This window comes from Crassostrea angulata, chromosome 9, assembly GCF_025612915.1.
Source record: "Crassostrea angulata isolate pt1a10 chromosome 9, ASM2561291v2, whole genome shotgun sequence".
NCBI classification, from domain to species: domain Eukaryota; kingdom Metazoa; phylum Mollusca; class Bivalvia; order Ostreida; family Ostreidae; genus Magallana; species Magallana angulata.
This window is the reverse complement of record NC_069119.1, coordinates 4,485,389-4,509,609: the sequence shown is the minus strand read 5'-3', so window position 1 is coordinate 4,509,609 and position 24,221 is coordinate 4,485,389. Positions and strand designations below refer to the sequence as shown.

Below are 24,221 nucleotides of genomic sequence, written 5' to 3'. Positions count from 1 at the left end.
CAGAGTATCAATACATTCAGAAGGATACCCCGATATCCCACGCTCCACACTCGCCTCTCTGATCTAGCTGTCGTATCAAGAGCAGATTTTCAATGACAACTTGGGAATTCTATCACAAATAATAAATTTTATCAAAGTATTGGTTCGTTAGGTACATGTATTTTCAGTTCATATGGTCATAGATGTAGTTCAACCTGACATCTGAGGTAGTATGGGACATCTGCCAATATTTTTGATGTGGATTAAGTAAATTATAATTAGATACTTCCACCAGTTTAGAATTTTAAAATTTTACAATACAATATTTACCCCCCAAAAATACGTTTTAGAAACTTTCTGAAAAGTGAAAATTTTAAAATCCCCAGCTGGATTCGAACTCATGGCTTACAGAATTGTAGTGAACTCTCTAACCCACTGCTCTACACTGTTAAGCTTAGTTAACAATTTCGGGAAAGAGACTATTTATAGAATTGAACTACACTTGATTTTATTCTTTATTTCGACTAATAGTACGACACAACATGGGGATGTCCCATACCACCTTAATATAACGAGACATGACAAGGTCACGTGGGCATAATCACCTCAGATCCAAACATGTAAAGTTTGATGAGTTTTACAGTATACATGATGTTCATCTGAACTGCAATTTAGAAAAAAATGCAGGAGATTTTCACTAATCCAAAATGTAAACTATGCTGAGCTAAGAAAATTTTAATTATAGTGATTTTTATGTACTAGATTCATAGCGAGTCAAGACAAGTTACATGATTTGATTTGAACACATCTTTATTGAACAAAAATACAATTGGGATTGGGCACAAGTTCCATAATTTAGACCTTCCTCTCCCAATATAAAGATAAAATGCAATAGATGTGTACACATCATAAAGAAAGATCAGTAACATATGGACCATTCAACCCCCCCCCCCCCCCCCCCCACTAACAAGCCCTTTCTCATCGTCCGAATCCCACGGTCGGTCCCGCTTCTCTTACCTCCCACGGGTAAGTGCAGCGAGACCGAATCTCGTTTGAGAAGTTGACAGGCATAGCCTTTATACATGTAGGCTACTACTTCTCAAAAGAGAATAAGACCGAATATGCCGTGGGTGTCCGACAATGACCCTTTCTTATGCAGAGTCTTTTGTTCCTTTTCTCCATGTCCAAGTATTTTTCTATCTCGCTCAACACAAATCTTATACAGTGTAATGTTTGTTTGTTTTTTAACAATACGACAGGTACTGTATGTCCAACTCAAGCTCCTGCAACATGTCCGACATGGACGACCAAACTACCAATGACGTCATTAAGCACGTCAACGCCATCATCGACACCACCACCTGTGTCTGTGGACTTCCGCTTGCCAAATGACGTCATACCGCAGGAGTATGATGTGACTATCAAACCGAATATGTTTAACGGAAATCCAGATTCATTCTCTTTCGGAGGAAATGTAAAAATAAAAATAGAATGCAAAACACCAACGAATAAAGTAATTCTGCATGGCAATATGCTTAATATTAGTAACGTTAAATTCGGAGCAATTGCTGATTCGAAAAGACCACTCCCTGCACCTGAATTCGACCCACAACGCCAGTTCCTGACCTTCCGGTTGAATGAATTTCTACAAACCAGCAAAACTTACGAACTCAGCATGGACTTTCGGGGACCACTGAAGAACGACATGAAGGGACTCTATCTCAGTTCCTACAGCCACGGCGGCCAGACAAGGTAATGATCGATACATGTATACTACAAACTTAGAAAAATAATTGTAGCAGACGTAGTTCCTACATCAACGGGTAAAGAAGGTAATGATAAACAGGCGCGTAGCCAAAATGGAAATGGAAACGGTCGGGGTCTGAGGATCCCAGTGAGTCCAGGGCAAATCCCTGCTGGGGGGGGGGGGGGGGGGGGGCGAAGCCCCCGGAAGCTGCTGGGTTTTGCCAAAATTTTAAGTCAATTTCCTGCAAAAGAAGGGAACATCCTTTTTCTCTAGCAAATACGTAGCACTAAAAAAGTTTCCTTGTTTGAGATGACGCAACAAAGGATTCATCGTTATCATCGGATAATACTTTCAAAATATTAGTGCATATGGTATACTACTAATTGTAGATGTTGCAAGGAAACCTTAAATCTAAATAAGATGGGATTTTTTTTTCAAATCTCCATATTAATAATATCAGTAAAAGAAATATAATTATATTATTTGTTTTGTTTAACGTAATTTTTATCTCATCGGAAATGTATTAAAAATCTTAAATAGTCTTCCACGATCCTTTTACAAATATAAAAAAAAAAGAATAAAAGAGTTGGGCGACTCTTATAATTAGCTTGCTTTTACTCATCAAATTTATGGTCTGGATACACAGGATAACACAGATTAACTGCTGCACTTTATTTCTACTATGCCCTCTTTCTCTTAAATTTTGGATGACTTTCATTAGCAATGATTTAATAAAAGACTTTTAATTTGATTGCACATACTTGCTGAATATAGATTTGAAATGGAACAATGTTAAAGACACAAAACAATTTGAAACAGGTATAGTGCTGGATAGTAAAATCTTTTCTCCAAATAAATACCCCCTCCCCCCCCTCTCTCTCTCTCTCTCTCTCATAATATTTCCGCATTAAACATCAGTCACTGTCTTGGATCACCCAATCTTTATATCCACTGTGACTCCCTTTAGCGTTTCCATTGTTTAATAGAGAGGTTGAGATTTTAAACGTGTACGGGTACGCGTACGTGTGTTAAAACTACACGTACACGTTTTTGTAATTTATCAGTTTAGATTTCTTGACTTGTAAGATATAAACGTGTACGTAAATCGACGCAGTTTTGTAACATGAATTTATTTAGTTAATTCCAAAAAAATGGTAAATTTCTTATCAATTTTCATGCAAATGAAGCTTAAAAATCTATATAATGTATCACAAGAATACATTCACTCATCAAAAAGATTTTATTTGTTGTAAAAAACTACACGTTTGTACTTACGTGTAGACGACACTCTACAAGTTTAGAGAACGTGTAGAAACCATGTCGTCACAAAAACTGATGACGTAATTCGCGAAGAATTTAGGTGGTTCCCCTAGTTCACGTACACGTACCCGTACACGTTTGAAATCTCAACCTCTCTAATCTCTTTCTTTTCCAAAACATGATGCAATGCGAAAAGACGATATATAAAGTGCCTTTCTAAAAGACTTTTTCGAGGCCTATATAATAATGCAAAAAAAAAAAGATGTAAAAATCGTGAGTGATCGTCATATCAGCCCCTGAATAGGATTGAATTCAGACGTACTTGTAATAGTATTATATTTTCCTAAAAACCAAGCGTTTTTTTTGTAAGCTCGGCAGATAGTGAAATGTCGCAATGACATCCACACGAGCAATATTAATTGTAAAAAAAAAATGTTTGTAAAATCCGAAGATGTTTTTATTTTCATTTCTTGCAATCATAATTTCATTTCACAACTAAGGTCTTGTAATATTATTACTTATTATAGGTTAGTTACTGACTCACTACGGAAATATATTGGGTTGATCAATCTCATAGATGGCGAGGCGAAGCCGAGCCTTCTATGAGATTGATCAACCCAATATATTTCCGTAGTGAGTCAGTAACTAATCTAATAAGTGTTTTGTTTTCTCGAGGATTCTGCAATATGTCTATATTACCATGGTTATTAGGCCTATAACGTTATACAGAGAACCTCGAGGTCAATAACTGGGTAGGATAGCACAGCGGAAGCTTGATGATGACAGATCAAGTGGAATTACTCTTGCATCCTGCTTTTAGCGTTAACAATATTCTCTGTTTTATGGGAAGGCATATTCATTTAGGCTACTGAATTACATAAATTATTCATTTAGGCTCTATTAAGGCTACTTAAATAAACTCTTTCCTTCTTGTATCTTTTTTTGAACGTAGTCTGGTTAATCTCAGCTGAGATGCATGAATTTCGACTCTTGACAAACCAATTATTATATTGTATCAACCATCCAAAATGACATAACATGACCTAACTGTGTTTCATATAAAAAGGTTGAAATAATGGTTAATAGACAGATGTACTAATTAATATACTTTTAATTCTGTGACAGATATTTGGCGACCACTCAGTTTCAGCCAACAGATGCCAGGAAGGCTTTCCCTTGTTTTGACGAGCCAGGGTTCAAGGCCAACTTCTCCGTGAAAATAATCCGCCCGAAAGGATGGACGTCCCTGTCCAATATGAATATACGGGAGACCATGAGTCATGGGTACATGCATTCACAGGAAATTTATGCAGATTTCCAAAGATTTGAAAGTAGAAATGGTCTATACTCTGTCCGTAGTTTTTGCTTCCACCACATTTTGCTTGATATTTCGATAATCATAAATACCTTTGTGCTCAAACTAAATATGTTCATCCACTAATATCAAAAATGTCCAGACTATCTGTTTTGAAACGCCCCCTCTACCGCTTCAGGTTTCAATAAAAATCACAAAATAAAAAGTCTACGGGAATTTTGCGTTGCATCAGCCATTAATAAGCCCGGATGATAACGTTGAAATATTGCGCGAGGTATCCCGAGTACTTCCGAATGGAGAAAAAATGTAAACTTTTCCCATTATGAATCTCCGTAAGAATTTGTTTTTGTTTCTGTGAACTTTAATGAGTGAAAAATGATAATTGTCCAATGAAGATATCTTGGTTATATTCCCTTTCATCGATTTCAATTGTATTCCTTTCACAGGTATGTGTATTTTTATTAAAAATCATCAAAAAGTGATGGAAGCAATAACTTTGAGCAGACTATAAATGGTTATATTCTTGAGATTTATGGTGAACCCTTTCACATTTTATTCCATCAATATTTCTCTTCCAATCAGTTTCAATTGAATTTCAATTTTCAAGGTATGCATTCAATAGTATCAATGAGCTTGGCATTGTGTTCTAAAACATAAAGATGTTCAAAACTACCATGTCTACTTTATGACATTCTGAACAAATGTTTATGAAATAAATTTCTGTAATGAAATGAAATTAAGTAAAGTAAAACACAGTCATAGCAAAAACACTTATGATGAATTGACACTAACAGTGAAGTGATTTTCATTCCCAGTGACTACTGGTATATTATTTGTAAACTTGATGGATATAACAATTTTTAAGAAATAAACAGCAATTTAAAAAGTTCACTGGGATATTAACTTGGTTGGTCACGTGATCAAATCCTGTGAACTTTTTAACATTGCTGGTTATTACTTATATTTACGTTTGAGAATGGCAAACCGTTCAGAATCATTAATATAACGGTGTTTTTATGTTTACATTATTGCAAACATCAAGAGATAAGCGCGTGCAGTTATCATTGTGATGTCACGAAAACACTTATACAGAATGAACGTTTTCGCTTTTCTATAGGTTCATATAAGGAAGCATATTTGCAAATGCAAATATACGCATATAACACGTTATAACCGTGTTTTACTGTAAAACCCACATCCACAATAATCCACCATACTTATCAAATATGAAAATTGTTCAGCTGCCAACTTGCTTTAATTGCCAAGTGAATTATGATTTACAATGTCTAGTGTGTATATTCTACACTTGATATTACTTGAAAAAAGGTTGAATTTACAGAGAGATGATTAATCATTTGTCTTGAATATAATTTTTAAGCTCAACAGAAGAGGAGGACGTGTACCACACTTCCCCAAAGATGTCGACCTACCTGGTCGCCTTTGTAGTGTCGCAGTTTCAGTCACGACAAGGAACATTCTCCAATGGAAAAGTGAGTCATTAAATACTGTTATACAGGCAAATATTCGTCCCCTCTTATTTTTACCCTGTTCTCAATTTTGCCCTAGTTTACTTTTGCCCCTTTTACCCTCGTTGTGGGCGGGCAAATTTAAATTGATGGCACACACATGCTATAAAGAAATAAAGATACAATCTGACAATTAGCAAATGCTTTGAAAAACCTGATTTGCAGTCAACAGGTGCTTGGTAAGATGAAAAAATCTGAATTGCAATTAAAAATACATGAATAACTCACCATATTATTTTAGTTAAATGATACAGGTGACATGAACTTTGACCTTTACAGCCTTACCTGGCCTGGGCCCAGCCCGCCGCCTACAACGAGACAGAGGAAGCGCTGAATGTCGGAGTGTCCATCATTCAGAAGTATGAAGACTTCTTTAACATCGAGTTTCCTCTCCCTAAACAAGGTACCACACTATCTAGACTTCTGTATTATTGATCCAGATCATTATTTAAGCGGGCTACTGAAGATTCCTTATTTTATGAAATTATTTAATTATGTGATTCCACAATTTTGCATCAAATTGCGAGGATCGTGAATACCAATTTTTTTCGTTTAATTTACATCTGTATAAAAATTAAAAACAAGTTTTTAAAATCTACAAAATGTGATTCCACTGGTTTAATTCAGGTAATATTTATTGTGATCGGCTTCCATTTTCATTAGAAGCTACGGTAATGGATGAGGATGGTGCTTGTTTTTAAGGAATCAATGAAAGCAAATCGAATATGAATTCACTTGTTGTACTCTAAATTACTGGGGAAAACTGACTCGGATATCTACAAAGTTGTCTCTGTAATGTATTGATGATTGTTGCTCACCACTATACACTATATTGCTTGTGATGGGAGGGTGCCATTTTTTTTTTAAAGATTTATTTATTTACACTGTATGTATATGTAGAGACGGTTTTTCTTTAAGACTATCATTCAGGATTCAGGGGCCAGATTTTCTTTCTGAATCATAAAATTTATAGATTTTTAATTATGATTTTGGTAGAAGTAAATTAAGGCTTTAAAATCCCTATCACTCCTTTGAAACAACAATATACATACACATAAATTTCATTTTATTCAGTAGAGATAATTATTGATCTATTTTACCTCTTGTAGACAACAACACACACTTATATTTGTTTATATTCTGTAGAGATGATAGCTATTCCGGACTACCCCCTGGGAGCTATGGAGAACTGGGGACTGATCACCTACAGAGAGACGGCCATGCTGTACAACAAAGAGATCTCCTCCGAGGCCAGCAGACAGAGGGTCACACAAGTCATCACTCACGAACTCTCACATCAGGTCAGAGGTTAAAGGGTCACACAAATCACTCATTAGCCATTAAATCAGGTCAAAGGTTAAAATTTTTAAGTGTCACCCAAGTCATCACTCATGAACTCTGACATCAGGCCAGAGATAAAAGGTTCAAGGATCACTAAAGTCATCACCTCATGAACTCTCAAATTAGGTCAGAGGTTAAAGGATCACTGAAGTCATCACTTATGACCTCTCACATTGGGTTAGAAGTTATAAGTCAAAGGGTCACACAAACGCCCACATCAGGGCAAAGGCTTAATGTCAAAGGATTACACATTTCATCACTCCTGAAGGCTCACATCAGTTCAGGGTTAAAGGTTAAAGGGTTACATAAGTTTTCACTCATGAACTCTCACATGGGGTCAGAGCGTAAAGGTTAAAGGGCCACACATATACCCTCACATCAAAATACATATCAATCAAGTACAAGTTTCTTTGCCACACTCCATTCATCATTCGATAGATATGAAAGTTAGGAAGAGAAAACCTGTGCATTCTGACAATATCCTGGATAAAAAAATGTTAATTTATTGTCATTTAGAACTTTTCCTCTTTATAATAAATGACTTGGATTCATGTTGTCCAGCGACCTGTCTGGAGATGAAGGCTCTGACTTGTCAAAAGAGAACATCTGTCAAAGATTCAATAAGTGCAAGATAAGAATCTGTCATTGTTGTCAACGACAGAAACCACCCATTCCTGTTGTATACAGGAGTTGTTTGTATGTATCAACAGGGGTTTTCCCCACATTTCAAGCTGACTATACAAGATACATAGAAGTTAGGTGAATGGATGTGACATATTTTCCCTTTGATCATTTTATATAATATGCCAATCATGAATGTATGTCATTATGAAGTAAGGAGCTGTTTTGTGATATGAATGCAATGCTTCAAATTTTCTAAGATAAACATAGAAAAAAAAATCATTAAGTTGCTAGAAAGACATGAATATTGGCTTTCTACATGTATGTAGCTTATGTCATCAATAGCACGGCTCTTTCTTTCAGTGGTTCGGTAACTTGGTGACCATGAGATGGTGGGATGACCTGTGGTTAAATGAGGGATTTGCCACGTTTATAGAGTACTTTGGAGCTGACCTGGTACACCCAGAGCTAAAGATGGTAACTAGACTGTATACACGTATTCCTGTTAATTACATGTACTTTAAGGTATCCGATCCATATTAGGAACTAATTTTTCTAACCTTGAATATCCATCATGTATTAAATACTCTGATATTATTCTAAAGCAATTTAGAGTAGAAAAAGATTTACCGAGAGAAATTTTCAAAAATATTATTAACTAAGCAGTAATTAATTAACGAAGATTGCATTAAGGTCTATGGGGACAAGCACATTTTTTTAAATAAAAAAGTAAATACTAAGAATATAAAAAAATGCTTTGGTGGAAAGATGTATTTTATCATTAGGAATACAAAAAAAAATTGAAAATAATTTGTATACCTTGTAGATTTTTTTTAGAATTAATTTTTATATATTAAAAGCAAAGGGGAGCAACTCTTCAAGAAAAGGAAAAGGTCATTAATTAGGACACATTCCACTCTTACATATTTATACTTAAACATGAAAATTATGTCCAAGTATACTTAGTTTTAAGCCCATACATATCTGTTATGCATCCAGATTCACTGAATCTGGGGTATTATGGATCGGATACCTTAAACAGCCTTTCTGGCATATCATATTTTTGTGATGGTATACATTGCAATATTTGTTGGGATTTGTTTGAATTAAGATCTCTTTATCCTTATTATATATTATAAGAATTGATATCGATTGAAATATTTTTAATTTTTTCAAGGTTTTGAACTACTTTAGATGTAATTAACAGTTCTTTATATCAGAACCGACACGCATATCTATATCGTCTTATTCTGTTTGCAACAATAGTTGTAAATTGTAATGTAATTTCCCATCACAGCAAATAAATTTTAATATACAGATTAATTATACATGTATACAGAAAGTATAAGAATATTTCAGTGGGGTAAATGCAAAGTGGTTGAGAGTAATATCAAATCCTAGCTGTAGTATTTGAGTTAATACTTTTTTGGTCAACATCTGCTGTGGTATGTTGAGATTGAGACCTAGCTTTGGTATATGAGTTAAATACTTTGTATGTTGGTCTACATTTGCAGCTGGAGAAGTTCACTGTGTCGGAGATGTTTGAAGCCTTTGACATGGATGGTCTGACGACCTCTCACCCCATCTATGTCCCCGTGGAGAGCCCCGACCAGATCAATGAAATCTTTGACCACATCATCTATAACAAGGTAAGATCAGAGAGAGAGATACAACTCATCATCTATAACAAGGTTAGATCATGAGCTTATGAGAGAGATACAACTCATCATCAAAAACAAGGTAAGATCATGAGCTAATGAGGGAGAGATACAACTCATCATCTATAACAAGGTAAGATCATGAGCTAATGAGAGAGATACAACTCATCATCTATAACAAGGTAAGATCATGAGCTAATGAGAGAGAGATACAACTCATCATCTATAACAAGGTAAGATCATGAGCTAATGAGAGAGATACAACTCATCATCAAAAACAAGGAAAGATCAGAGAGAGAGAGATACAGCGCTGGTTTACACTTAAAAGCTTGATTGGTTAGCCAGTACTTTATCTGTTGAAACTGCAGTCAAGGCAATATCCATCAGTTTTTTTTTGAAGAGAAGTCTTATTGAAAGTATCTTAAGTGTAATACTGTATATCCGTTTTTTTTCGCATGTCACAAAATTTGCGAAAATGGGGAAAACATAGCATTTTTAATTTGCGTTAGTCATTTTTGCGAATTTAAAAGTGTCTTTTTGATTAATATTTTGCGATTTGAAAGAGATCGCAAAAAAAGCGAAAACTATATCATTGCGAAAATTACCGGATATACGGTAACTGATTGTTTGAGACTTGCCATACTTCACAGAGATTTCTTGCATCTAAAGTATAGTTGGTTAACAGTAACTGAAACAGTTAACTGAGTAACAGTATAAATGTATATTGTGTTCAAAGATTGTTATTGTGTCTACAATTTATTATTGTTTTACACAGGGGGGCTCGGTGATTAGGATGCTGCGGTTCTTTATGGGAGAACAGACGTTCCTTAAAGGTCTCCAGGTAACCACGGCTGAATTTAGTCAACTTAGTAATTTACTCTGATGTGTATATATACTCTATGGAATATTCTGTATGTTACAACAAAGGAAACTGAACAGAATTTAAAAAAAAAATGACGGAAGGACAATGCTTAGTGTAGATTCCTAATTAAACAGGCGGAATTAATATCCATGTAAAATCGCGAAAAACACATTACGTGATTTTCAAAATCTCGCTTTTTTTTTGGAGAGATGTAAAGCACATGAAACTATGATAATGGTGATTGTATATTGTTGAGATATGATGGAAATGATATAAATTTTAGGGGAATTAATTACTGACCCATAAAATAATGAATTTACGGTATTAGTTACTCTTGTAATGCATACGTACACCATCATTTATACCAAATTATACTTGAAAGCTTTTCTTTCTGCTGTTTAAGAACTTCATATGTACATGTTGAATTTTGACTTTTTAAGGACTACCTGCAGAGCAAGAAATACTACACTGCTTTCCATGATGATCTGTTTGATGCCCTTGATCAGGTAAACTCAAAGTGTTTGACAGATAAATTTTACTATACGTTATCAACAAATTAAACCAAATTGTAGCACCGCCTTTCCCCTTAATGGATGAAATGTGTGTGCCTTCAATATGTCTGTCAATTTTGCCCATTGCTGAATTCATCTAAAACTAGTATTTGCTGTATGCTTATTTCTTTTCTGTCTGTGCATAATTAACTTGATGTTAGAAAAAAAGTTATATTTATAACCTGTAATCATATTATTTCTGTGAGTAAATGGTGACTAGATGTGACTGTTTTCTTATATAGAGCAACAGATAAATGACTTTTTTCTAAGAGAGTATACTAGAAATTACACGTTTTTATGTATGTTCATGGTCACTAGATATGTTAGATATGTTCATTTTTTTTTCTGACAGAGAGCCCAGATAGAAGGAGTGACCTACCCTGCCAGCATCAAGGACATCATGGACACCTGGATCTCCCAGATGAACTACCCAGTTGTCAAGGTTACCAAGAGTTCAGCAGGAGCGGTTCATGTACAACAAAAGCGTTTCCTTGTCAACGACGCCTCCTCTGACCCGGGAAAGTTTGTCTCAAAGTTCAAGTAAGAATTATTTACGGAGTATAAAGAGACAGTATGAGAAGAAATGATGTCTATTGGATAAGCATCCTTAGTGAGTAATAATGGTTCCTTATATATACTCAGTTTCTAGCTCTGTATATATAAGAGTGGAATTGAACCTTTAACATGGAACACTATTAAGATATAAGCAGGTGAAAGAATTAAGGAGTAATTCAGTTTCATTCTTAAACATCTATACAACATCAGTTGAATTTTCTGGGTGAGTAAACAGTCAAAGATTTTGAAGCAGGTTTAATCATAAGAAACTGAGAGACCTAAATCGGTCAACAACTGAATCATTAACTTTCTTGCAGTATAAAGATGAGGTAATATAATTTTGTTATAAATTACTACAGCTACCAGTGGAAGATTCCCTTCACCTTTAAGACCAGTAAAGATGTGGACTTTAATGTTACAAATTCTGATGTACACTGGATCATGTCACCAGAACTGGGTAAGGGCCAATTTTCTTCACCTGTCAATAAAATCCTTCAAAAGCAACCACGAATGTTTTGCTATAAAATCTAAGATTAGATTATAAATGATGAAATAGCTTACTCTGTCTTGAAAAAGTTTAATCCTGATGTCTAAGCCTAGTACATATGTATTTTTCGAAGACACTGATTATAAATCCTAGATTAATAATTTTGACAAAGTTTTGTTTTTAAGAAAACACTAAAATAATTTTAATTGAAGGAAGGACAAACAAATATTGTTTTTTTTTATTTTAGATATCCAAGGCAGCATGTATCCTAGCAACCAGGGAGATTGGATTCTGGGTAATGTCCAGCAGTACGGGTTCTATCGTGTGAACTATGACACAGACAACTGGAGGGCACTGATGACACAGCTTAAACAGCAACACACGGTATATACTGTAAACCAAATATTATTTACGATATACCTTCATTCCACGATTTACCTGACATGAACTGGTGACTAAGTTTCGCGACCAAGCTCTCACGAAGCCCACGAAAATTTCTCTCACATTATATAAATATGTAAAAGATTGTTTCACAGTAAAAAGTAGCACATGGTATGTGGACAGCCCCACTTTGTATGGGATACTATTTATCACTGCCTTCACTACTGTGAAATCATTTAAGTTTGTTGGCACCAATTTCCTAAGATTTTCATTTTTTTACAGGTTTATGCAATTTCTTTTATTTACCTTATTTCACATGATAAAGTTTCATAATTCATTGAGGATTAAAAAAAGTGAAAAGAGATTCTCACAATGACTAGCATTACATTATGATGTACTAACTGAATTGATTCATATTTCTGTGAGCTCTTTGGAATTAGCTGACTCATTTTTACATGCACAATAATATTTCCCCTTATGTCCTTGCAGAGGATTCCCATGCTCAACAGGGCACAGTTAATCAATGATGCGTGGAATTTGATGAAGGCGGGGGAGCTGTCGGTGGGCGTCGCCCTGCCCAGTTTGGAGTACCTGGACACCGAGTCCGACTATGTCCCCTGGGTGTCCGCCATGAATGAGGTCGGATACCTTTCTGACATGCTCGGAGAGACCGAGGCTTACGGAGACTTCCAGGTGAGTAAGCAAGGTCATGTATGCATTTAAATGTGTAAAGAATAAAATTCACAGTAAAACATGGTTAAAGCGGAGTGCTATGGACAAGTTTATTTGATTATTTATAAATCTGATGAATTTTTGGTTATACAGTTAAATTGATTAAAGAATGAATAAGGTTTTGCTGTTTTTGCATTTTTTACTGCAGATATTTTTAAAAAGAAAACTAATAAAAAGTTAGGAAACACTAATAAAAAAACTAAATTATTGAAAAACCTTCGGTTTTATTTGTTAACACCTCCTGAATAAATGTGTTTATTCTGATCATTTTAATTTGATTGAAGACTTTAATGAATTGCACTACTTCAGATAAGAGTTTACCCTTCTTATTTTAGATATCAAAGGATGTCAATAGATTTGATCGCAACTGAAATTGTAGAATATGTAAACTGTGTTTTTTGCTGCAGATGTTCATGAAGGAGAAGTTGAGTAAACTCTTCAAGAAGTTGACACTGGACGACTCCAATTCCACTCACATTGAAACGTAAGATTGCTAAAACCAATCTTTTTGATAATGCAATGAATTATTACAGAATTCCTAAGAGTGAAATGTCGCTCAGAGCTGTGGAGGACTTCATACCAGACAATGATGGTTGATTTTTCTGAGCAATCATTGCAAGCAGTGTGAGCTCTGTACACTTACATGTCAACAAAATAAAGCAGGCTGATAATTTATGAAGTGATGATATGTATATTATGTATAATCTCTATAACCACACTCGATGCCTCTCAGTACTGTCAGTACTTTGATTTATCATGAGATTTTTCATTGTTTAGCTTGTTGCATTCACTAGTAGGGCAAGCTTTATGTAGTTATGGTATATCTTTGTGTGGCAGCAGCTATTATCTGTACTGTCAGTACTTTGATTGAAATTTTGTTATACCCCCGCTCCGAAGGAGAGGGGGTATACTGTTTTACCCTTGTGTGTCTGTCTGTCCGTCCGTCTGTCCGTCCGTCTGTCTGTCTGTCAGTCTGTCTGTCCGTCCGTAACAAAAATTTCTGTCGCATTTATCTCCGCAACTATTTATCGCAGATGCTTGAAATTTTAACACAGTGTTTGTTAAGGCATGCCATATTGTGGGATATATTTTTGTACCAATCGGACGCCAACTTCCTGTTAAATGACGACTTTGCTTATTTTTTAACCAAAATTTTCAAACAAATTTTCATCAAAGAATTCTCAGCAACTGTTTATCGCAGATGCTTGAAATTTTTACACAGTATTTGTATAGGCATGCCATATCGTGGGATATATTTTTGTACCAATCCGACGCCAACTTCCTGTTAAATGACGACTTTGTTTATTTTTAGGAAAAATTTTATAACAAACTTTTGTCAAAGAATTCTCAGCAACTGTTTATTGCAGATGCTTGAAATTTTTACACAGTATTTGTGTAGGCATGCCATATCGTGGGATATATTTTTGTACCAATTGGACGACAACTTCCTGTTAATTGACAACTTTGTTTATTTTCAGCAAAAATTTTCAAACAAATTTTTGTCAAAGAATTCTCAGCAACTGTTTATTGCAGATGCTTGAAATTTTTACACAGTATTTGTATAGGCATGCTATATAGTGGGATATATTTTTGTACCAATTGGACGTCAACTTCCTGTTAAATGACGACGTTGCTTATTTTTTAACCAAAATTTTCAAACAAATTTTTGTCAAAGAATTCTCAGCAACTGTTTATTGCAGATGCTTGAAATTTTTACACAGTATTTGTATAGGCATGCTATATAGTGGGATGTATTTTTGTACCAATCGGACGTCAACTTCCTGTTTAATGAGTACTTTGTTTATTTTTAGCCAACATTTTCAAACAAATTTCCATCAAAGGTTTCTCAGCAACTATTTATCGCAGATGCTTGAAATTTATACACACTATTTGTATAGGCATGCCATATCATGGGATATATTTTTGTATTAATCGGACGTCAACTTCCTGTTAAATGACGACTTTGCTTATTTTTTAACCAAAATTTTCAAACAAATTTTCCTCAAAGATTTCTCAGCAGCTATTTATCGCAGATGCTTGAAATTTTTACACAGTGTTTGTTAAGGCATGCCATATCGTGGAATATATTTTTGTATCAATCGGACGTCAACTTCCTGTTAAATGACGACTTTGTTTATTTTTAGCCAAAATTTTCAAACAAATTTCCGTCAAAGATTTCTCAGCATCTATTTATCGCAGATGCTTGAAATTTTTACACACTATTTGTATAGGCATGCCATATTGTGGGATACATTTTTGTACCAATTGGACATCAACTTCCTGTTAAATGAGTACTTTGTTTATTTTAGCCAAAATTTTCAAACAAATTTTCCTCAAAGATTTCTCAGCAACTGTTTATCGCAGATGCTTGAAATTTTAACACACTATTTGTTTAGGCATGCCATATTGTGGGATATATTTCTGTACCAATCAGATGCCAGCTTTCTGTTAAATGTCGACTTTGCTTATTTTGCATATTCACATCAGAGCGGGGGTATCACTAGTGAGCATTGGCTCACAGATATCTTGTTAATTTTCTAGCTTGTTGCGTTCACTGGTGGGCCGTGCTGCCTGCGGTTACGGTATATCCTCGTGTGTGACGGAGGCCAGCAGGCTGTTCTCTGCCTGGATGGAAGACCCACAGAGAAACAGGTCAGGGGCAATAACTCTGTCAGACCTCATCATTGGACACAGATGTCTTTTTATCTGATATGATGATAAAACTATTAATTTTTTATTTCATTTGAAAATACAGGTTTTTGTATTCATTTTGGCAGTGTCTATTGATAATGTGAATTTTGTAGTTTTGTATTTAAACACAATTTTATGAAAATTTTTTTTTACTGTTATGGAATCTTTTGAATCTTTTATTAATTAATTCAATAAATTCTTGCTCAGTTTTGAATGAAAATATTCATAATAATTTGAAAGTATTCTGTCCATAACCAAGCAAGAAGTGCACATTATATGCTGAAACTATGATCTATGTGACGTTAATTACCACTCCCTATTATTGATAAACTCCATGCTTAGATCTACATGTCTTACAAAGTGTAAACATTAGATTCTGTCTGCCTGGTTGTAGGATTGATCCGGACATTAAGAATGTGGTGTACTGTACAGGGATCAGAGAGGGGGGACAGAGTGAGTGGGAGTTTGCCTATAACCAATACAAGATGACCACCGTGGCCTCGGAGAAGTCCCTCCTCCTGTCTGCACTCTCCTGCTCCTCCCAAACTTGGCTCCTAAGTCAGTAAGTGTCACACCAACAAATTTGTCTCTTCATGTCTTTTCTTGGTTGCTCTTGATTTAGAGAGAAGTTAAAGTTAAATCCTTCTCCCAGCCATGAAAGCATAAATGACTGGTGCTTATCTGCAGTGCTAAGCAGATAAGAGTAACCAGTCCAGAATCCGCCTGGATTGGATACCAGTCCATAATCCGCCTGGATTGCATACCAGTCCAGAATCCGCCTGGATTGGATACCAGTCCAGAATCCGCCTGGATTGGACACCAGTCCAGAATCCGCCTGGATTGGATACCAGTCCAGAATCCGCCTGGATTGGATACCAGTCCAGAATCCGCCTGAATTGGATACCAGTCCAGAATCCGCCTGGATTGGACACCAGTCCAGAATCCGCCTGGATTGGACACCAGGCCAGAATCCGTCTGGATTGGACACCAGTCCAGAAGCGGCCTGGATTGGACACCAGTCCAGAATCCGCCTGGATTGGACACCAGAATCTGCCTGGATTGGACACCAGTCAATCGCCGGTTAATTTCCAGCCTAAAGTGGTACCCAATAGCAGCTGGTTGGACTGAGATAATGTAGATACAGCACTAGTGTCTTGTCTACAGACACAACACACTACAGTGACAACAATGACCACAGCAGGGTTCAAACCAGTGACCAAAGGGCTACTGACTTAACACATATGACCACTGAGTCATGAGCTCCACTCTAGATAAAGAGATTAGATTTGCCACACTCTCACATTTAAATGCAGAGTATCTTTTGCAGTGTTGATAGCCAGCGCCTGTTTCTTTTTAAGTGTAGATGCCAATGTGTAGTGAAGTGATTTTTCTTGCCCTTTTTAATGTCCATTATCAAAAAAGAATATTGGCCACCGGGAGTTAATTCACACTGTTCACCATTAACTTAATTTTTTTACAATCTTAAATTTGGTTTATTGACAATTGGCAGGATTTCAATTGTTTTTTATTTTGAATTTAAGCTACCTAAAACTGTCCTTGGATCCAAATGAAATTCGCAGTCAAGATGTCACCAATGTCATCATTTATGTGTCAAGGAATTCGGTTGGTCGATACATAGCATGGGAGTTTATGCAAGAGAACTGGGAGACTTTAAGACAAAAGTAGGTCCAAATCTGAAATGCACTTTTCTTTTTTGAATTCTGAATTATCAATCCTAAAGAGTACAGCTAACATTTGAAAAAAATCATCATGTATTCTTGTGTTTTGCAGATTTGGCAGTGGGTTTTTTAAGTTTGCCCAGTTGATTAAAGGTGTCACAGAATCGTTTAATACTGGCCATCAACTGAGACAGGTAAAATAGTACAACAATTGGTCAGAAAAATTTGTTTCTCATGCCAAAAATTTAAAATTGTTCTGACAGGCAGGAATATATAGCTGACCTTATGTATACATGTATCGTATGATTTAAAAAGAGGAATGACTCAATTTTTAGCTCACCTGAGCTGAAAGCTCAAGTAAGCTTTTCTGATCACATTTTGTCTATTGTCTGTCTGTCTGTCTGTAAACTTTTTACATTCTCGACATCTTCTCAAGAACTACTGGGCCAATTTCAAACAAAATTGACACAAAGCACCCTTAGGCAAAGGGGATTCAAAGTTGTGAAAATTAAGGACCATGCCCTTTTTCAAGAGAAGTTAATTAGGAATTATTGAAAATTTTCTTCTTCTCAAGAACCATTTGCCCAGGAAAGCTGAAACCTGTGTGGAAGCATCCTCAGGTAGTGTAGATTCAAAGTTGTGGAAATCATGACCCTGGGGGTAGGGTAGGGCCACAATTGGGGGATGAATTTTTACATAGGAATATATAGAGTAAATCTTTAAAATCTTCTTCTAAGAAACTTATCAGCCGCATTATTTTTTTAGATTGTGTAGACTTTGGCCCGTGGACAATTCTTGGGCATCACAAGGGGTTCAGAGTTTGATCGAGGTTCATATGCCAAATACATAAACAATTGTTTAGGATCTTTTTGAGAACTGAAATGCTCAACATGTGTTATGAATGCTATAAAATTATCCTGTTAGAAAAGGGACTAATGATAATGAGAACAAGAATATCCAAGGGGGAAAATGGATTTTTATTTATACAGGATCTACATGTATTATTGTACATTGTCCAGATAGTTTGTATTATGATTCCATTAAGCTGATTTTATCATAACTATTGTTCCTCAGGTGAGCAATGTGGCCCATGGGCCTCTTTTTTTTATCTTAAATATGAAATATTTGTTGTAATTCTTTTTGATATGACAACAAAATAAATTAATGGGGCAGCATCTGAGATAACACAATGGGGCTGAGAAAATAATCATTGAATTTTTGGCCAAAATTAGAGTCCAGATACTTTTGAGGGGGGATTATTATTTACCAGCTATTTCAGGAGTTTTCATCATAGTAGGTATTGAACATTTCTATATTAAAAAAATGGTCATAATTTGAAAACTACTTGGCAACACATTTCTTCAGGATTTAATGAAATCTCAGTTGAATTTTGTTGTCATACACGTTTGGAATGAGCATTGTGGTTTGACACCATAGCAGCTTTTGCCCTTTGTTCATCATACGTTATTGGTTACAGTTGGAGGACTTTGTCCGTACCCATCCGGACTTGGGAACTGGTCAGAGGGCTTTCCAGGAAGCTATAGAGAACACCAAAGCCAACAAAGCATGGATGGAAACAAACTACGCCACAATCAAAACATGGCTCGAAAAAATGACGTCTGGTTCCTCAGTCCAAAAACTGACGGACGTCAGACTGCCTCGTTCCAACATACCGACTCTGTATGACATCTACTTGAAGCCTGACATTTATTCAGGTGACCCAACTCAATTCAAATTCTACGGTAGAATCAGGATCAGTTTTGAGTGTGTTGGACCTACGACGAATATCACCATGCATAAGAACAAGCTTATGGTCAGTGACATTCAGGTGTTCAATCAGAACGCAGGATCCTCCGCCCCGAGGGTGGCGGGTCAGTCGGAGGACAAGGATCGACAGTTCCTCATCATTCACCTGGACGGGTCCCTACAGAGGGGACAGAACTACACCGTGGCCATGAACTTTGTGGGCGAGCTGACGGACGATTTAACAGGGCTCTATCTCAGCTCCTACATGAGGGACGACCAAAAAGTGTGAGATATTTTTCTGTTAACATTTCTATTTCCTTCAACTGGAAAAGATTGATGTATTGATGTAGAAAGGAATATTTTGTAAGTCACAGTCATAGTTATACAAGTAATTTTAGCACATATCTCTAACAGTTATTGAGCAAAATTTAGTAATAGTAACAGTCAAACTGATGAACAGTGATGAAACCATGAAAAAATTTTAAAAACCTGTGTTCTGGTAAGCTGTTCTGCATGTGGCTTTATACTTGCATGAATTAGCAGCAGATAGTTGGTGCAGTTCCTGTTTCAGCCATTAGATTCTTTTCCTGATAAAAAAAATGGTTAGATTTGATTTACAGTTGAATTAGACAATATTTGTACACTTTATTATAGATACATGGCTACAACTCAGATGGAGCCTACAGATGCCAGAAAAGCCTTCCCCTGTTTCGATGAACCAGACTTGAAGGCCCGCTTCAAGCTCACACTGGCTCGCAAACCAGATAAAATCTCGCTGTCAAATATGCCCATCATAGAGCACAGGAACAGGTAAGTGTCTTATTGTGATGTCACTGGTACATGTACATAGATGACACAAATCAGTGATGTCATGGCTAGCTGTTTACTAGACCAGTGATGTCACTGATAGATGTGTAGGAACAATTAGTTGTCTTACCATGATTTCACTGGTATGTGTGTACTAGATCTGTGATGTCAATGATAGCTGGACACTAGATAAGTGATGTCACTAATAGATATGTACAGGATCAATAACATTACTGGTAGGTGTGTACACGTGATGTCACTGATACATGTGTACCAGATAAGTGAAGTCACTGATACATGTGTACTAGATAAGTGAAGTCACTGATACATGTGTACTAGATCAGTGATGTCACTATTAGATGTGTCCTCAGTCAATAGTAGGTGTGTAGTAGATTGATGTCACTGGTAGATGTCTTTATTTGACCTTCATGCCCTTTGTGTTACAGCAGTGACGGGTTTGTGGAGGATGTGTACCAGGTGTCAGAGAAGATGTCCACTTACCTGGTCTGTATCATCGTCTGTGACTTTGTGTCCAGGACAGGCACCACCAAAAACAACATCAAGGTAAACATGAAACAACATCCAGGTAAACACCAAAATCAACATCAAGGTAAACATGAAACAACATCAAGGTAAACACCAAAATCAACATCCAGGTAAACACCAAACATCCAGGTAAACACCAAAAACAACATCAAGGTAAACACCAAAAACAACATCCATGTAAACACCAAAATCAACATCCAGGTAAACACCAAACATCCAGGTAAACACCAAACATCCAGGTAAACACCAAAAACAACATCAAGGTAAACACCAAAAACAACACCCAGGTAAACACCAAAAACAACATCAAGGTAAACACCAAAATCAACATCCAGGTAAACACCAAAATTAACATCAAGGTATAACACTAAACAGAGGCTATAAGGGGATCAGTGTTTTTGTTTTATATCAGAATTTAGTGAATTAAACCAAGAAAAACTCTCAGACTCTGTACACTCTCCTCTCGCACTTGGAGCTTAAATTAGTATGTGGATCTTTCTGATGTGATTCATTTGTTTTACTGATATTTAAAAAAGGTATAAAATTTTGCAGACTGAGGCATTCACAAAATGAGTGTTAAATGAGTTTTTTTTGTTGTAAAATGAACATCTATTTTATCATATATTCTAAGTCTTTGGTTAGTTTGATTTCCGTGTTTTGATTTGTTTTGTTGGATCGTTCCAGTATTCAGCCTGGTCCACTCCGGAGGCCTACAACCAGACAGTGCTAGCCCTGGATGTTGGCATGACAACCATTACATATTATGAGGAGTTCTTTGGCATTGCATTCCCACTTCCAAAACAAGGTGTTCATTTGAAGAAAGTTATGAGAGAGAGAGAGAGAGAGAGAGATGCACTGAGAAGAAAATCTCTGGTGTAGAAGTAATAGAAAGAAATTTTTTAGAAGAGAGAGATGTGAGTTTAATTTTACTCTTTCTTATCTTCCAGACATGATCGCTATCCCAGACTTTGCTGCGGGGGCGATGGAGAACTGGGGACTGATCACCTACAGAGAGACGGCCATGTTGTATCAGCCGGGCGTCTCCTCGGAGACCAATAAGCAGAGAGTGGTGACCGTCATCACACATGAACTGGCCCACCAGGTGATATTCTGTTTGTCTTACCTTTGATCAATCTCTTATTATCCTCATCCTTCCTTCTTGAAACAGTTGAATTTAAAAAATCAAAAGATCCATTTGCATTTTTAAAAAGATACATTTCCAAAATCATTGGAAAAATTGTCCGAGTCTGAAATTTTTGAAAAATAATGAGATTTTTTTGTTTTTGTAACTTCGAATTTCAAGACCTATGTTATATTTTTCTGTATATCAAGTGAATTTGTCCTGAACTTTTGCTTTAAATGAATATTAGAATGATCATATTTTACTTTAAATATGAATTAACATAAGAATTTTTTGCATTCAGTGGTTTGGTGATCTGGTGACAATGGAATGGTGGGACGACCTTTGGCTGAATGAGGGATTTGCCACGTTTGTTGAATACCTTGGAGCCGACAATAAATACCCAGAATGGAAAATGGTAAAGTAATCTTTTGAATTATGAAAGGCACAATTCATTATTATTGTAGATTCTTATCCATAAGTCGTATTTTTGCATCTTAAACAATATTTTTAATTTCCGTTTGAGCAGTTGGAATTGGTTATGTCCACATGTATAGTTTGCTTTCAGTTTGAGTTATTATCTGTCGTTTTACTTGTCTATTGTTTATTTTCAGTTTGAGCAGTTTACGGTGGCAGAGGTTCAGGCAGCTTTCGGATTCGATGGCCTGGTTTCTTCACATCCGATCTATGCCCCAGTCTACAACCCCGCAGAAATCAATGAAATTTTTGACACCATCTCTTATTCCAAGGTCATTTTTCAACTTTGAAATTATCATTTTGAATGTTAAATTTTTTTTTATCAGTTTTGAATGTTAAATTTTTTTCCCTAATCAATATCAGACAAGCATATAACAAATAAATTTAGGTTGTCTGATACATTCTATATAAGGCCTAATAAAAAAATAGGTTTGTTTCCGCTTTCCCGACCGACCCTAACTTAAACCCGCGGACTCAAAAATTTTTTTCGAGTTCTTTCGTAAATTTCTGTTTTTATCCGTTTTTTTTTTGTTAATTTTTGTTTTTATCTGATTAAAATTTTTATTGTGTCCTCTAAATTTAAGTCGTAGAAATGCTTATAGAACTTATTTAAATGTCATTAATGTGTAGATTTTTGTTATTTACAAATGGCAGCACATGTCGTGCCAGTTGAGCTTGAGAAATGTTCTCACTAGCCAGGGAAAAAGTTCATCAGATCATTTTCCTCTGGGATTTCATTAAGTCAAATATATGATGACATCTATGGAAATCATTTTATCTTACCCAGTTTAATAGATAAATGGTTTAATATGCACAATTGAACAGATGGAGAGGGGAAAAAAAAAAAGCCTACCTACCGACCCTAATTTTTTTCAGCCTGAAAGCAGAAACAAACCTATTTTTTTGTTAGGCCTTACTTTATATGTATGTGTTCTTTTCTTCCTGGACATCAATCAGATTGGAATCCAATATTTATTGTGATTTGATAATTTGTTGCTTTAAAAGGGCTTGATAGTCATGGCCATTTTTAGACAATATTGATCTCCATAAGAAGAAGAGCTCTATATAAAGATTGAGGAAAATAATAAAATTCAAAGCAAATACAGTTGAACTTCGATATCTTGAACACCTTTATCTGGAATACAATGGATATGTCGAAGTGATTTGTTAGTCCCAACAACTTTTTTAAAAACTATTTTACCCTTGATATCTCGAATACTGGGATATCTCAAAATTTTGAAACAGCCCCATTCAGTTCGAGATAACGAAGTTTGACTGTATATATGGAACTTTTTCTAACCAAGTACAAGTTTATAGCTTAAAACTTCCTTTCTAAAATTTTTTAAGGTAGATCTGTTGGTTAATTTGTTGACCTTCCAGCCTCCTTAGTTATAGAGTGGACAATGTGCTGGTATTTATTATAGTAACTGATCTTTCTTGACCACAGGGTGGCAGCATCATCAGAATGATGCAGTGGTTCTTGGGCGATAACACTTTTAAAAATGGACTAAAAGTGAGTTTTTATCTAATTAAAATCAAATATTAAACAAAAAACAAATGTCAAAGACTAGTAATTATCTCTTTAGGAATGATATTGCATGCTCACAGTCTACATGTACATGTACCCACTCAATTATGTTTGATTTTACATTTAAATGGCTAAATCTTACTTGTTTCTTGTTAAAATACCAGTATTTTCTTTAATTCTTCAAAACTTCACTATAAATTTAATAAATGTTACATATATGAGTAGTTATATACATAAAACTTTCTTTAAAAAAACCCTGTTCATAACAAATTACTTAATAGTAATGAATATATTAAACATTGATATGCAATTCGTAATATTTAATCTTTATGGTTTTCTAGACTAGCAGTACCTGAATGGCAAAGAAGTAGAAAATTAATTAGAAGTTGATTTATCATACAATTATATGTTTACAGAGTTGGTTTTTAATCTGTTTGATTTTCTTTGACTAGCGTTACCTTGACAACAGGAAGTATGGGAATGCCGCTCACAATGATCTTTGGAATGCCATGTCTCAGGTAACCATGGAAACCTTGACCCCATGTTATAATTATAATATAGTTTTGTAACTTGTTCAAGCAAAAGATTCTCAAAGTAGACATGAAGTTATGT

General features: G+C 35.6%; 1 protein-coding gene across 2 annotated transcripts in view; it reads left to right on the top strand.

Annotated features, from left to right (window-relative positions):
• Positions 1-24,221, top strand: part of LOC128162426 (putative aminopeptidase-2) — a 67,477-nt gene that overhangs the window by 3,079 nt on the left and 40,177 nt on the right. The window contains exons 2-28 of one of the 2 annotated variants that reach the window (XM_052825630.1): positions 1,239-1,731; positions 4,112-4,270; positions 5,680-5,791; positions 6,107-6,230; positions 6,974-7,128; positions 8,153-8,266; positions 9,304-9,438; positions 10,223-10,288; positions 10,750-10,815; positions 11,213-11,400; positions 11,775-11,872; positions 12,150-12,286; positions 12,773-12,976; positions 13,423-13,499; positions 15,557-15,667; positions 16,101-16,268; positions 17,248-17,388; positions 17,498-17,579; positions 18,863-19,416; positions 19,786-19,941; positions 20,385-20,502; positions 21,169-21,289; positions 21,432-21,586; positions 21,909-22,022; positions 22,219-22,353; positions 23,529-23,594; positions 24,062-24,127. In XM_052825630.1, the coding sequence (XP_052681590.1) occupies positions 1,239-1,731; positions 4,112-4,270; positions 5,680-5,791; positions 6,107-6,230; positions 6,974-7,128; positions 8,153-8,266; positions 9,304-9,438; positions 10,223-10,288; positions 10,750-10,815; positions 11,213-11,400; positions 11,775-11,872; positions 12,150-12,286; positions 12,773-12,976; positions 13,423-13,499; positions 15,557-15,667; positions 16,101-16,268; positions 17,248-17,388; positions 17,498-17,579; positions 18,863-19,416; positions 19,786-19,941; positions 20,385-20,502; positions 21,169-21,289; positions 21,432-21,586; positions 21,909-22,022; positions 22,219-22,353; positions 23,529-23,594; positions 24,062-24,127 (4,115 nt within the window). Of the gene's footprint in view, positions 1-1,238; positions 1,732-4,111; positions 4,271-5,679; positions 5,792-6,106; positions 6,231-6,973; positions 7,129-8,152; positions 8,267-9,303; positions 9,439-9,506; positions 9,681-10,222; positions 10,289-10,749; positions 10,816-11,212; positions 11,401-11,774; positions 11,873-12,149; positions 12,287-12,772; positions 12,977-13,422; positions 13,500-15,556; positions 15,668-16,100; positions 16,269-17,247; positions 17,389-17,497; positions 17,580-18,862; positions 19,417-19,785; positions 19,942-20,384; positions 20,503-21,168; positions 21,290-21,431; positions 21,587-21,908; positions 22,023-22,218; positions 22,354-23,528; positions 23,595-24,061; positions 24,128-24,221 lie in introns of those variants that run through there. The other variant, XM_052825631.1, reaches the window with a different exon arrangement.